General features: G+C 34.3%; 1 protein-coding gene across 7 annotated transcripts in view; it reads right to left on the bottom strand.

Moving 5' to 3' along the window:
* Nucleotides 1–13,790, bottom strand: part of ACSS3 (acyl-CoA synthetase short chain family member 3) — a 148,982-nt gene that overhangs the window by 39,740 nt on the left and 95,452 nt on the right. For all 7 annotated transcript variants that reach the window (XM_089920003.1, XM_089919998.1, XM_089920000.1 and 4 more), the window contains one exon: nt 4,987–5,090. In XM_089920003.1, the coding sequence (XP_089776129.1) occupies nt 4,987–5,090 (104 nt within the window). The remainder of the gene's footprint in view (nt 1–4,986; nt 5,091–13,790) is intronic.

Here is a 13,790-nt window from a genome sequence, read left to right as displayed (position 1 = left end):
GAACTACACACTGACAGATGGAAATTCCTCTTCAGTACGTATATCAGTTCAGATGCCTGAAAGTGGAAAGTGTGAAAATGCAAGGGTAACCAAGGAAGAGGACGATCCAGAAAAAAATGTGGCTTAAACTTTGACACTTTACCTATCAAGTCTTAAATCACATTTAGTCTACCCAGGAGGAATGAGACAGTACTATATTTGAGCCTGTATCACTTCTCATAGAGATCTCTGGTTAGGATAACTGTTATTAAACTATAATGAATTATTCCATTTTGTGGTTTTGATTCTTGTAAATAAAAGATATTGCTGCCTTTAAAAAATCCTAGGCTAATGGATCTTCTCCAGATACACCTAAGGATAAGGACTGAATTTGGTCAGCTTAACCAATTTTTGTGGGTTAGAACTCTTGTCCCAGTTGTCTATCCTCAGGAAGTATATCCTACCAAACAGCGCAAAAATAAGGATTATCAGGTCAAGTAGCCTTGACACATTTTAATAATATGGTATTAGGATGTGTGTGCCTTTAGGATCAATGATTTTGATTTAAGAATCAGCATGACTGAAGTTTGCTGGAGCCTGTGGGTCCATTTTAGTAAAATCCAGAATTATCAGATTCTTCCTCAAAGGAGGAACATTTAGGCTATATATAGAATATAGTTACTTCAGAACTAGCAATTGCAACTAAAACTGCAGCAGTTCAATCAAACAGGGAGAGAAATGTTGTGAATACTTCAAGATATAAGAACTCAGCAAAGGTGGCTCAAGGCAGATAAAGTAAGATCAATGGCCACCAATGTCTCAATCCATTAGGAGATTACCATTTTCTCATTGAAATCCCTCCTAGGGGTTTTAAAAACTCTACGAAGAATTTTACTCCTCCATTAAAGTGATGGAAACAAAACAAACAACAAAATCACCCAGTGCTACTCAAGTTGGTGGTCATTACCTCATTTCAATTACTTCGTCACTACGGGGTGGAGGGCATCACTTAAAACACTTTAACATAAGGTTTGTATCTTCTGATGGAAACCACACAGATTTGTTCTGCTAGCAGGTGGAAAGAATCATTGATTCTTTTGATCTAAACCCTTAACCAAGTTGTCCCTTATAAAAGCTACTGTGGAACTTGAGTGTTCTAACTTTGCAGTGGTTATCTTTATTTAAGTGACTGATAGCAAGTAAAAGAATAAAGTGTTTCTACATAAAATTAAATAACATTACAAAGTGGGATGCCAAACTTTTTTGCTGCAGTCATTTCTAAACTAGTGCCATATCTTATAGTAAACAGGAAGGAAAGAGAGAAAGAAGGAAGGAAAAAGAAAGGGAAGAGAAGGGAAGGCCGGAAGACAGGAAGGAAAGAAGGAAGGGAAAAAGGAAGGAGGAAACTTCAAAAAGGGATAAGGTCTACTATGTTTTGGGTTTTAGTACTTAGTTGTTTAACTTTTTTTTTTTTTGTACTAGGTGATTCACTCAAAAGGAAAACAGTTCCTTCATAGGCATCTTAAATAAGAAAAAGAAATTCTTGCAAAGGACACAATGCACTTCACTGACAGTTCTTTCTTTGTGCTGTTTGATTTCTGGAAAAGCTCATCTTAGTACTAAAAATGATCTATAGCAGTGCAGTGTTTTATCTGGTGATTGTACAACTGAGGGTAATGAAGTTCTGGCTGTTTATTTCTTTGTACACAAATTATCGTATCTTAAGGGAACAATTATCAATTCTCTTAATTTCCCCTTTTCAAATTATGATTGTAGCACCTCTATTTCTTAATCCCTATTTAAAAAAATGAAAAATTCAGTCAATAATCCAGATGCTTCCAATCATCTTATGGATAAATTACTATAAAGATAAAGCAACTGAGTAAATGACAATTTGTCTATTACCCAGAATTATGAATCAAATATATACAACTCTCCTATATAAACTTAGCAAGACCAATTTCCTTCATGAGAGCATTAAATGTTTACATTATTACAATCCAAAACAAGGGGTTAATGCTTCAGTGGTGTTGAACAGAGACAATTCTTTATTAAAATGCCCCTATAAGGAGTTGATCTGTTCTAGGATTTTCCACAGATTAGTTCTCAATTTAGAATCTTAGGTATTATTTAAATCAGACATCAAAGAGTGTTGATATTAACAGATCAAAAGAGGATGTTAGTCACTAGAAATCTGCTGTTGCTAATACAAATTTCACTTGGGTAACAAAAACAACATTGTAATATAAATGGAATGACTGCAGAGTGCCTTCTTATAGCCCAAGTCACAGGAACTAATCAATTTTCACTCATACATTTTAGTTACTTAACATACCCCTGACTAATTCCAAATTACACATCACAGTTTCTTAACAACTCATTTGTACACATATATTAATGTAATCAGAGAGCAAATTCATAAATTACGCATTGCATGGAAGGCTCATAAAAGTGTGTGACTGTATAAAATAATATCCATTTCTAAGTCAATAACAAGTAACAGCAACCTTGTAGAAGACTTGAAATTTTAAATAAAGAAAAATATTCCTTTGGGCAAAGCTTAATCTTCCTTCAAATGTGATCAGGTTTTTGCTGATCTACCTCTTGGGGAAGGGCATGACCATCTATTTGATACGTAAAATATTAGGAAATTCATAAACGTGCTAGAAATATCAAATTTTTCTTTCTTTTTTCTAAGAGTTAATAATAACCCATAAAGTGTTTGCCTTTCCCCCCATTAATCTGATATCACCTTAAGAAAGGTGAACAGTTGCAAGTATTAAACTTCAGTATCACTTTGCAATTATTTACCACAACATACAACTTTGAAAATACTGAACTGATTTCTTCTATGCAAATAAATAAAGATTCTAACTAAATTTTCTGTTAGTAGCAGACACCTGCACCACGTAGGATAAATTTCTTTTATAAAGGACAAAACCACTAACCTAGCTAGCTAGCTACCTACCTACCTACATACCTATCCCTATGTATGTATTTGTGTACTTCAGTTGGACACAATATCAAATGCTGTAAAATTAAATGTGGGGGATGGAAAGAATCCCTCGTTATTAGTAGAAATACACTCTGTTTTCCACAGTAATGAGCAGCCATTCAAAGCACACTGACATAATGTGTCTACTAATTCCTTCTGAACAATACGTCAAAGAAAAATTGCAAATTCATGTGGAACTCGGTACCCACCAGAGACCTCTTATGCTTGTTTCTCAGGATTCAGTGAGCTTTTTTGTAAGGCTGGATGCACTAACTACATACATCTGCACAGGCTATTATGTGCAACGATATCAATAAGCAAAAGTAAAGGAATCATAATTTTATTTATTAATGTGTTGGTTGCCTTCAACAAGCTTTAGCATAGTCACCTTTAAGGGAGCCAGGGGTGGGGAACAGAACTCTTCTGCAAGCACTTGTGTGAGGTCATTGTGTACTGGAAACAAGTTGTATGTTGACCAGGAAAGGAAAACCACCTTGGAAAACCATCTTAAAGGTGATAAAATATTTTCCTCTTTACGCTCAGAAAAATAACTGTTAGAACTTTCTGGATGAATAGGGGATTCATCAAGTCTATAAACACTCTTCTTTGCAGAGGCAATAATTCTTCGCTTGTTTTTTATGTATTTTACACATAGCACTTCTCTTTCTCCATATTGAATCTTACCTTTTTTTATTTCCCGAATAGTTACAAATCTGAATTTAGATAAGAAATTTCTCCCTTAGCAAATCAAATTACAGACAACAGAAACTTTCTTTCTGATTTGCATCTTATTTAAAGAACATGTATTCTGCTCTGATCATTCATTTTATGTTTCATATTATAATGAATATAGAAAACACATTTTCCAAAAGAGCAATATCCAAGAAAATATAAAAGCATAATTTATCAGAATCAGAGTTCTAAAATATTAAACACTGAACTTCAGTTTTAGTCTCTCACTTGATCTTCTAGATATTAAAATTAGACCTAATTTTTGCTAGAATTTTTAAAATCAGACCTAATTTTTGCTAGAAATTTTATTAATTTTTTAATCCAAATTTGATGCCCTGCCCAAAATGCTCAGAAGATGGAAATTCTGAAAATACTAATATACAATTGTTGATCTAATTAGTTGAACTGAGTAGGACTGAACTGAAGTATACACACAGGAAGTCTGTAAAGGCTCTGATAACTTATAGCTACTTTCAGTGGGCCAAATGGAAAAGCCAACAAAATCACTACATTCGGTGACAAGGAAAACAGATTCCAGGTAAACTACTTACTTTCACATATGTACACAATCATTCCTCAAAAGAAGCAGCAGAAAGTCTTTTTTTTATCTGTACCAAAGTTTTATTCTATCCACTTAATACGACAAGCTGTTTCCCAAGGATCAATTAGTGGGAGGAAAATAGAGAATAAATAAGTAAATAAATAAATTACAGATACAATGATAAGCGTTTTGGTGAAAATACATTTGTCTGTTGAGTGCTAGGCAGAAGAGATTTGATTTTATTGATCATAAGAAAAGAGCCAGAGAACCACAGGAAATCCTATAAAAGAAACAGTGCTTTAAAAAAGTACTCCTGCAGCAGTGTGCAGGGTTATAGGAAAGCAGGGAGCACAGACATGAGTGATGAGGATCATTTAAATCAGGGTAGATGACAGTGTGGCTGCTGCAGCTCAGAGGCAATGGGAGTACTGAAGATGGGATGAATCCAAAGGGAAATCTGAGATTTAGTGACTCACTGGATATAAGAAGCAAAGAGGATGAGAAGCAAAAGTGGTCTTCAGGGCTTTATACCCAGGGACCAAGAGAATGGTAGCATCAATGTCATTTAAGGAGACTTTTTAACAAAAAGATAATCAAAGAATTGCTTATTTCTATCGAAACCAGAACCACCTGATTTCTGAGTTTGTGCCTGATGGTCATAATTCAGAATTTCCTCCTATCCTTGCAGTGCCTCTGAGCGTGTCTGCAATATTTATGTACGTGTTTGGAAAATGCTCACCAGTTTGCCACCAATGGTCTAGGACAGGTACTCTGAAGACCTTTTTGGACCATTCCAGGGTCTCCACGTCACATCGTTCTCCAGCCACAAATAATGTTTTGAACCTGAATATTAGAGAGAGAGTAAATTCAAATTATTCCTTGAAAATAAACTGAAACAATTTCATCTACCTTCTTTTAAACATTGTAGAATCTAATCACATTAATTCTGTCAGAGGAAAACACTGTAGAATGGTTGTAGAATGGTTAGAGGCATTATTTGTTTGGACACGGTATAACTAAATGCATAGCACAGCACTGGAAAGAGATGCTTCAAAAGTAGAATTCACAGCTACAGCTTCTCAGTTCTGAGAAGAGCAACTGAGTTGATCTTTGTAATATATCTATCATATTCACCTAATAATCAAAAACGAAAAACCTTTTTCCTCTTGACATTATCTCTGCTAATTTTAGCTCCAAATTTGATTGCTGTATTCTACTTAAGTCTATACACAAAAATACACTCTGGAGTATCAGCTAAGGCAACAAATATGCTCATAAATATGATGCACTTGCTCCTTCTCATGAGTTACTTTGGTAAAGATTATTATGATTTCAACACATATTTCCCCTATTCCAAGGACATATTTAGGAAAGATTAGTGATTTAAAAAGAAATGCCATTGTGGCCTTCCAGGTTAAAAAGACTCCTATCAAAAAGAATATATGATTACTAAGAGATGAAGAATCCTTTGCAGGGAACATCATGCCACAGTGTAGAAAGGATGAAATAGGAAAAATAGAAATGAGTTGACACTATTGGTGGTTCATTGAGAGAATGACTATTTTTTTCTTCTATTCTCAATGCCCCCGTGGCCTGTCTGTCAAAGAGTCTGTCATACAGAGTGAAGTCAGAAAGAGAAAAACAAATACCATATGCTAACACATACATATGGAATCTAAAAAAAAATAGGGTCTGAAGAACTAGGGGCAGGACAGGAATAAAGACGCAGGTGTAGAGAATGGACCTGATGACACGGGGATGGGGAAGGGTAAACTGAGACGAAGTGAGAGACTGGCATGAACATATATACACTACCAAATGTAAAACAGATAGCTAGTGGGAAGCAGCCACATAGCACAGAGAGATCAGCTTGGTGCTTTGTGACCACCTAGAGGGGTGGGATAGGGAGGGTGGGAGGGAGACATAAGAGGAAGGAGATATGGAGATAAATGTATACGTATAGCTGATCCACTTTGTTATACAGCAGAAACTAACACAACAATGTAAAGCAATTATACTCCAATAAAGATGTTCAAAACAAAAAAAAAAAACACAAAGAATGTGTGTATAAGAGTTAATTCATTATCATCAAAATAAAACCAAAAAAAATAAATAAATAAAAACTAATCAAATAATAACCTGCCTACCCATCCTGAACAATGTAGTATAGCCACAGAAGACTATTTACCCTTCCTTAACTTACATCATTTCATGAAGATCTGACGAAGATTCAAATATTCTCACTCTGTTCTCCAACAACATGCATTTCCTGCCTCTGCTACAAACATATATCTCCTTCTATAGTTGTTTGCTTCTTGCCTATTTCTCACAGTGCACTGTGAGCTCCTTAGAATCGTTCATCTTTATGACCTCGATATCAATCAAAATACCTGGGATTTTTAGGTGCTTAAACTTTAAGCAAACTACATATATATTTGCAATTCAAGCTAAAATTTAGGTAATCAAATATGTATTCATTTATAACTTGCTTGAAATTAAAATTTGGATTATCAATTATGACCTCATCAGACAGAAATGTTATAGCAGGATGAAATAAATAGTAACACATTAAGCTATTAAAAGTAAGTTAAAGTATAAGAAAAACTAGTATAAAGTTTTAAAGTTTAAAATGATGTTGATACAGCTATGATTTTAGATGCTATGTAAAAACAAGACAAAATCAAGTATAAACGTCATATTGTTGATAATCTTATGACTGAAAAATATGAACATATCTTAATTGCATCTTATTAAACTATCAGCTTCCTAATTTTTTTTAAACTTCTGTGATTAAGAATATTATGCATTTCTAGGGTAAACGAGGAACAAGTGATGCCATTTGGAGACGCAGGCCTGGGCCTTGTCATGAAGGAGCTTATAGAGTTTTCTAAGGAATTTGGATTTCTCCAAGAAGGTGGTGAGAAGCTAATTAAAGCCAATTAAAGCATACGGTATTTGTTTTTCTCTTTCTGACTTACTTCACTCTGTATGACAGACTCTAGGTCCATCCACCTCACTAAAAATAACTCAATTTCATTTCTTTTTATGGCTGAGTAAGCTAACACATATATATGGAATCTAAGAAAAAAAAAGGTCATGAAGAACCTAGGGGTAAGATGGGAATAAAGACACAGACCTACTAGAGAATGGACTTGGGGATATGGGGAGGGGGAAGGGTAAGCTGTGACAAAATGGCATGGACATATATACACTACCAAATATAAAACAGATAGCTAGTGGGAAGCGGTTGCATAGCACAGGGAGATCAGCTAGGTGGTTTGTGACCACCTAGAGGGGTGGGATAGGGAGGGTGGGAGGGAGGGAGACGCAAGAGGGAAGAGATATGGGAACATATGTATATGTATAACTGATTCACTTTGTTATAAAGCAGAAACTAACACACCATTGTAAAGTAATTATACTCCAATGAAGATGTTAAAAAAAAAAAGCTAATTAAAGATTTTAAGCAGGAGAGTGGCACAGTGAGATTTTTGCTTTAGGAAGACGCCACTGGCAGGAGTGGGGAGGACAGAAGGAAGGTCAGGACAGGAGCCCAGGGGCCCTGGCTTTGGGAGGCTGCTGCCATCACAGAGATGGTGAGACTTGAACCCAGGCAGCCCCCGGGGACCCCCGGGGAAAAAAAGTGGAGGTGGAGACGGGGGATAATCTAGGAGGTCTGAGCAACGGGACTTGTTACCACTGACAATTCCCGTTTCCTTGAAAAGCCTTTTAGGAATACGTTGTATGTCACTGGAAGAAGAAAAACCAACACATAAATAAACCAAAAACCCAAACTCTCAACTACCTGACCCTAAATAAAAGTAACATTAAAGAAAACATGATTAGGAGGAAAACACGGCTATCCATGACAAATTGTAGAAGCAAAAAAGACTGAAAATGTCCACTATTGCTTGCTTTTGTGCTGCCTCAAACTGTACGAAACAGATACCTTTAACGACTGATCATTGATACATGCTTCACACTTTATCAATAGATTAACTTTCAAATACCATATTGCTGTTGTATAGTATCACAGGAAATTTGAAGAACAGAAAGAACACACACACCTATATGTACATATTGGGATTTTTGTTGTATTTTTGCCGTTTATGACTACAAGGGGTTTCAAGCATGGTTTTCTTACTAACCAACAGAGGAGCTATTCTTTGTATTTCATTGAAGGTGTAATCATTTTCTGGAGCATATTGTACCTTTTCCACCTTCTTTCTTTGTAATAGCACATGTATAACAGAATTTATTAGTCCCAAATTTTTCTTTAAGGGCAGAAGTAAATTTCCAATAGTTTGCTGTCTGAAAAAAAAAGAATATTGTGCATTTGGATGATTTGTATTAAAATTTGTAAAATGCTAGGTTTGGCTGATTCTAACAGTACAGGCAAAGAACAACCAAAAGGAAGAGTTTTATGGATATCAGAGGTCACATTTCCATCATCTGCCAAGCCACAGATTACTTCAAAGAGCTCTGGACGATCCATATAGTCATGTGATTAGTTTATATATGAAACTTAATACATAGAATTTCAAAAATATTTATTAATGAAAATGTAATGCAAAATATTGTCAAAAAATGTTAGCACACCGTATAAAATAATATTTGGCTAATCCAGGGATAATTCATACCTGATATTACCAGCATTTTTACAAGTTTTAATTAATTTTTTGGCTTTTCTTCCCTAGCCAAGTAAACTTCTATTAATTTAAATAATTGATTGTAATAATGAAAAACCATGCATAGCACTGATTCCTTATCTCATGATAAATTTCAGCATTATATATCTTTAAACGTAGTATTGTTTTGCATTACATTTCTATTGCCTTTCTTCTTATCTTTTAATTACATTAGTATCATCATGATAGCAATCTTCATAATGGTGCTAATAAGCAAAATAGAAAGGTGTGATATTCAATAAAGAATAGTAGAAGCGGTGTCTGCCTTCTCTGCAAGTCAGAAAAAATCCCTCCATTTCCATTAAAACCACTTTACTATTTACCAAAAGCAGAGGAAAATTCTGGGGCTCATTGGTAATTTAGAAAAACATCAAATAGTATAGATGATCCCCTTTCCCTAGATACACTAGAAACTATCACTGTACTTTTGTATTAAAGTTCCTAAAACTGCCCCAAAGTTATTATTTTTCTCAATTACAGACTTCAAATTGTATAATATTAATGAGTATAAACACATTATAAACAAAGATAAAATTCAGGAATAAGACATGACTGACAATTTAAAATCTTCTAATAAATATTTAATCCAATATTACTTAACACCTAATTCCTCGCAATAAACAAAACCATGATATGTAATTTTATATTTTTATAACCAAATGATTACTTAAAAACTCTTAGTATAAATCTATAATTGAAAGATAAATTATTAGATAGTTTAAAGATAAACTCATGCCTAAGAGCAAGAGTTATATTCTTATTTTGTAAAGAACATTTAGTCCTTTAGGCTTGCAAAAAAGGAACTGAAACATTTTTCAACAGTGAAATTTCTCACTAATGACCTTGCCATTATTTTATTAATATTACAAACAGATAAATGTCCCATATTAAAAAATTCAAAAATATATTTTTGTTTACAAATTCATTTCATAAAAGTGAATGGGGAGCTAGTGTTTAATGCGGACAGAGTTTCAGTTTAGAAGGTGAAATACTTGAGAGATGGATGATGGTGAGAGTTGCACAACAATGTGAATGTACTTAGTGTCACTGAACTGTACAGTTAAATAGGGTTTAAATAGTATGTTTTATATTATGTGACTTTTACCACAATAAAAAAAATTGTTTTAAGTGAAAATTAGCCATTTTTCACAGTAATTTGGATTCTATGGAGAGTAAATTTACCCATATTAATTATATATGTCCTGTCTCTGCACTGCACAATATGGTAGCTTCCAGCCACCTCTGGCTATTTAAAATTTAAATTAGTTAAAATTGAAAAAAATTAAAAATATCAATTTCTTCATAGTAGTAACCTTTTCTCAAGAGTTCAGTAGTGACATGTGGCTGGTACCTACTATATTGTAGACATCAGTTTTATTGGATAATACTTCCCTAGATTGTTATATACTAATTCAATATATGGGAGATGCTCTGATAATGGTAACACATGGAAAGATGAATCTACTTCCAGATGAATAATACTAAAAGGATAAACAAAATGATAATATATAATACCCAGAGTAGAAAAAAGGGGGAGATTAATGTGAATGAGACCTATACCTCTTTCCTCAATTCTATATAAAATTGAGTATAATTCAAGACTCAAATTAAGTTGAAAATTAAGCAAAAAGGGAAACAGAAAAATGGTTATGTTGTTAAATTAATTTTATTCCAAAATACACAGGAAGCTGCATAGTAATGGATAAAAAGCCAAAGATAGATTATGGTGAAGAATTCTGAGGTAATAAAGTTAGGGCAGGAGAAAACTAAAATGAATATTTCTTTCAAGGTCCATAAACTACCAAACAAGAGAATATTACTCTTCACTTGTGCCAACAGAAGTTAAATAAAAATAGATTATTTCAGTGATGCCTCATCAACTCTAGTTCACACAACAGAACATCATTATTTTTTTCCATCAACGTCCCTGTGGTTATTTCCATCTTTCCTTCATTCTGTTTTCTTCTATTACTCCCCACTAGAAAATTCAAATTACCTTTTGAAAAAACTCTCCACCGTTTTGTTACAGTTATTTATTGCGTTTATTTTGGCTTCTGTTTAAACAACATCCAATTATAATTAGTACAGTAACAACTATATAAATTCAACAACATATTTCATCAGTTTTTGCTGCTGCTTTTTCATATCCCATACCATTTCCCTGTGTGCATTTTTCCTGTCAAGAAAGTCTCTGGGTTTTAAGCTCTCTTAGCTTTGTCCACATGCACATTTTTCTATTTTGCCCTCAGTCTTCAATAAAAGTTTTTTGTTTAACAATTCTCCCTCAGAACTTTGCAGATCTTTCACTATTGTCATCTAGCATCTATTGGCATCAGTTTGGATTTTCCTCTTTGGTGCTCTGTTGATTCCTCTGGTAGTTTTTTGGATTTTATCTATAGCCTCAGTTCACGTTTTGCAATTTTCAAATGACCTGTCCAATGAGAATTTACTTATATTTAACCTTCTTAGTACTTGGATGGCACTTTCCAACTAGGATCCACATCTTTCTTCAATTCAGTAACATATTCAATTATTGGCTCTTCAACTTTCATTTTTTTTAACGATTCTTCCATTTTCTTCTGAAATTCTTACTAGATACATTTGTAGTTTCCTATTCCCTCCAAGTCTCTTTAACAGTTCTTTCAGATTTATTACTTTGTCTCTCTGTTTTACATGCTGGGTAGTTTCCTCAATAATATCCTGTAATTTTTAACAGTCTTTCCTTGTGCCCATATATTTGTTTCATTTATTTAGTTTACACTATCCATTGTACTTTTTAATTTTTTCATACCCAAGTTTAATAATTTTACATAAGAGTTATTAGTTTATGACTCTGATTATCCTTAACATACTTATTTTCACGTTTGATTTGGCTATATTACAAAAATAATCTCAGTTGGAATGAATCCATGTTCTGTTGATTTTATTAGCATTAGAGTTCTTTGTGTGTTTGGAATTTTATTTCCCACACTCTTTTAAAATAGAAGTTCTTTGTCTTTTTCTCCTTCTCTCTCTCCTACGCTCACCTTCTCTGTTCAATAGGTTTGTGAGTGATATAACTATCCTCTAGAGGTCCAATGCCATAATGATGATTCAGAATTATTAATCCACAGTGATACTCAGGATATCACAGATCCTATTCTAGGATGACAGATGGGCAGTTTGGTTCAGTCTCTGGTTGCTTTGTCTCAATCACATCCCTAGACCAAAGCTTGCTATATGTCATAGTCCCAGAAAACAACTGACAGTCATTATTATCAGCCTCCTTTCCTGAGTGGGGAGGAACACCCCAGCCCATCCTCAATCACTGAGCAAGCTCTGACTCCATGACCTAAGCACGGTAATACTGAGTCCCTTTACTCTGCCAATGCATGCTTGTACACCTAGCAAGCCTCTGGCGTCAGCCACCCTTACCGCTTTGCAAACCTAATCCATTTCCAGTCCACAGAAAAGTTTATTTTTCAGCTCAGCTCTGATGCTCTGCTTCTTGTTTTTCATAGTATCTCTCATTGCTGTGTAATGGGGAAAGAAAGGCTGCATCAAAGTACAAGGTACTGTGTTATCTTGAGTGGAAATCCCAGCACAGAATTTTTTCTAACTTTACTAAAATTGAACTAGAAGATCATGGGAAAATAAATCACTATGATGTGACAAAAAAGAGCAGTGAATAAGAAAGCAGAAGATGATAATAACTGCTAAGGCAGTCTATGTTATGAACAGTTCCAAGTGCTTTGCATGGATTATGTACCTTTTATTTTCATTATATTCTTGTACTATTACTGCTCTTATAGTCCACAAAAAGAAAGAAAGAAAGAAAGAAAAGAACAGAGAGGCTATATAACTTTCTCAAGGTCACACAGCCAGTAAATGGTAGGTTTGAACCCAGGGAGTCTAACTCCAGAGTCAGAATCTAAATTACCATACCATACTGCCTAGTCCCAGCTTTGCCCCAGAGTAGCTTTGTAATCCTGGGAATGTTATTTCACCTCTTTGTACCAAAGTTTTCTCTACTGTGAAATGAAATCATTACACTAGATGATTTCTCATCTATTTTTCCAAACTCTAGTTGTCTGATAAAATGAACTTACAGTTCTGGTTAGTTACCTATTTCAGAGTACCCTCTTAAATTGGAGGGAACATCTTTAAATTTATTTTAAAACAATCTTTAATGAGCTATGTAACATTTTAAAAAGAAAACTTCATCACTTAAAATGTTCTATAGAAGGAGAGATAAGCAAACTGCAAATCAATCATGAGCCTGCAATTACAATATCAAGAGAACATCCATTCAGTAAGTTAGTATGAAATGTCTTGAACGTAAATATAAACTTAAAAGTATAGCTGTGTGAGAAGACTTGGGTCCTCTAACTTGGGTTCTCTCTTGTCTCTAACCCAAACAACTTTTCTTGGACCTTGGTTGCCTAGTGAGATAGTTGGATTTTGGAGGTCCCTTCTGTTTCTAACATTCTCTTCAGTCCACAAGTGAGAATCTATCAAAGTAGATCAGTGAAGGTATTATTTGTACAGACTACAAATATATGAAAAGGAAAAGCTGCACTTATGCCATGAATGACAAGAATCCCTGGGTCAAGTTAGTTTCCTAATTTACCTTTCATAGGAAGAGTGTGTTCATGGAATTTAGTTAGGAGTGTGGGCTCTAGTCAGATCGCCTGAGTTACTTTCTTTCTAAAGAGTTACTTAAACTCTCTGGCCCTAACTTCACCCATCTGTAAAATGAGAATAATCACAATTCCTACTTATTGTTATAACCAAATGAGATAACAAACTTTAACTGCTATGCCTAGCACATAGTAGGTGATCAGCAAGTGTTTGCATTTATTAATAGTAGTCATTT

This window comes from Delphinapterus leucas, chromosome 11, assembly GCF_059928025.1.
Source record: "Delphinapterus leucas isolate spDelLeu-1000000601 "Yukka" chromosome 11, BTC_Dleu_Yukka2, whole genome shotgun sequence".
Taxonomy (NCBI): Eukaryota; Metazoa; Chordata; class Mammalia; order Artiodactyla; family Monodontidae; genus Delphinapterus; species Delphinapterus leucas.
Note: the sequence above shows the minus strand (reverse complement) of the source record. Positions and strands in the feature narration are given on the sequence as shown.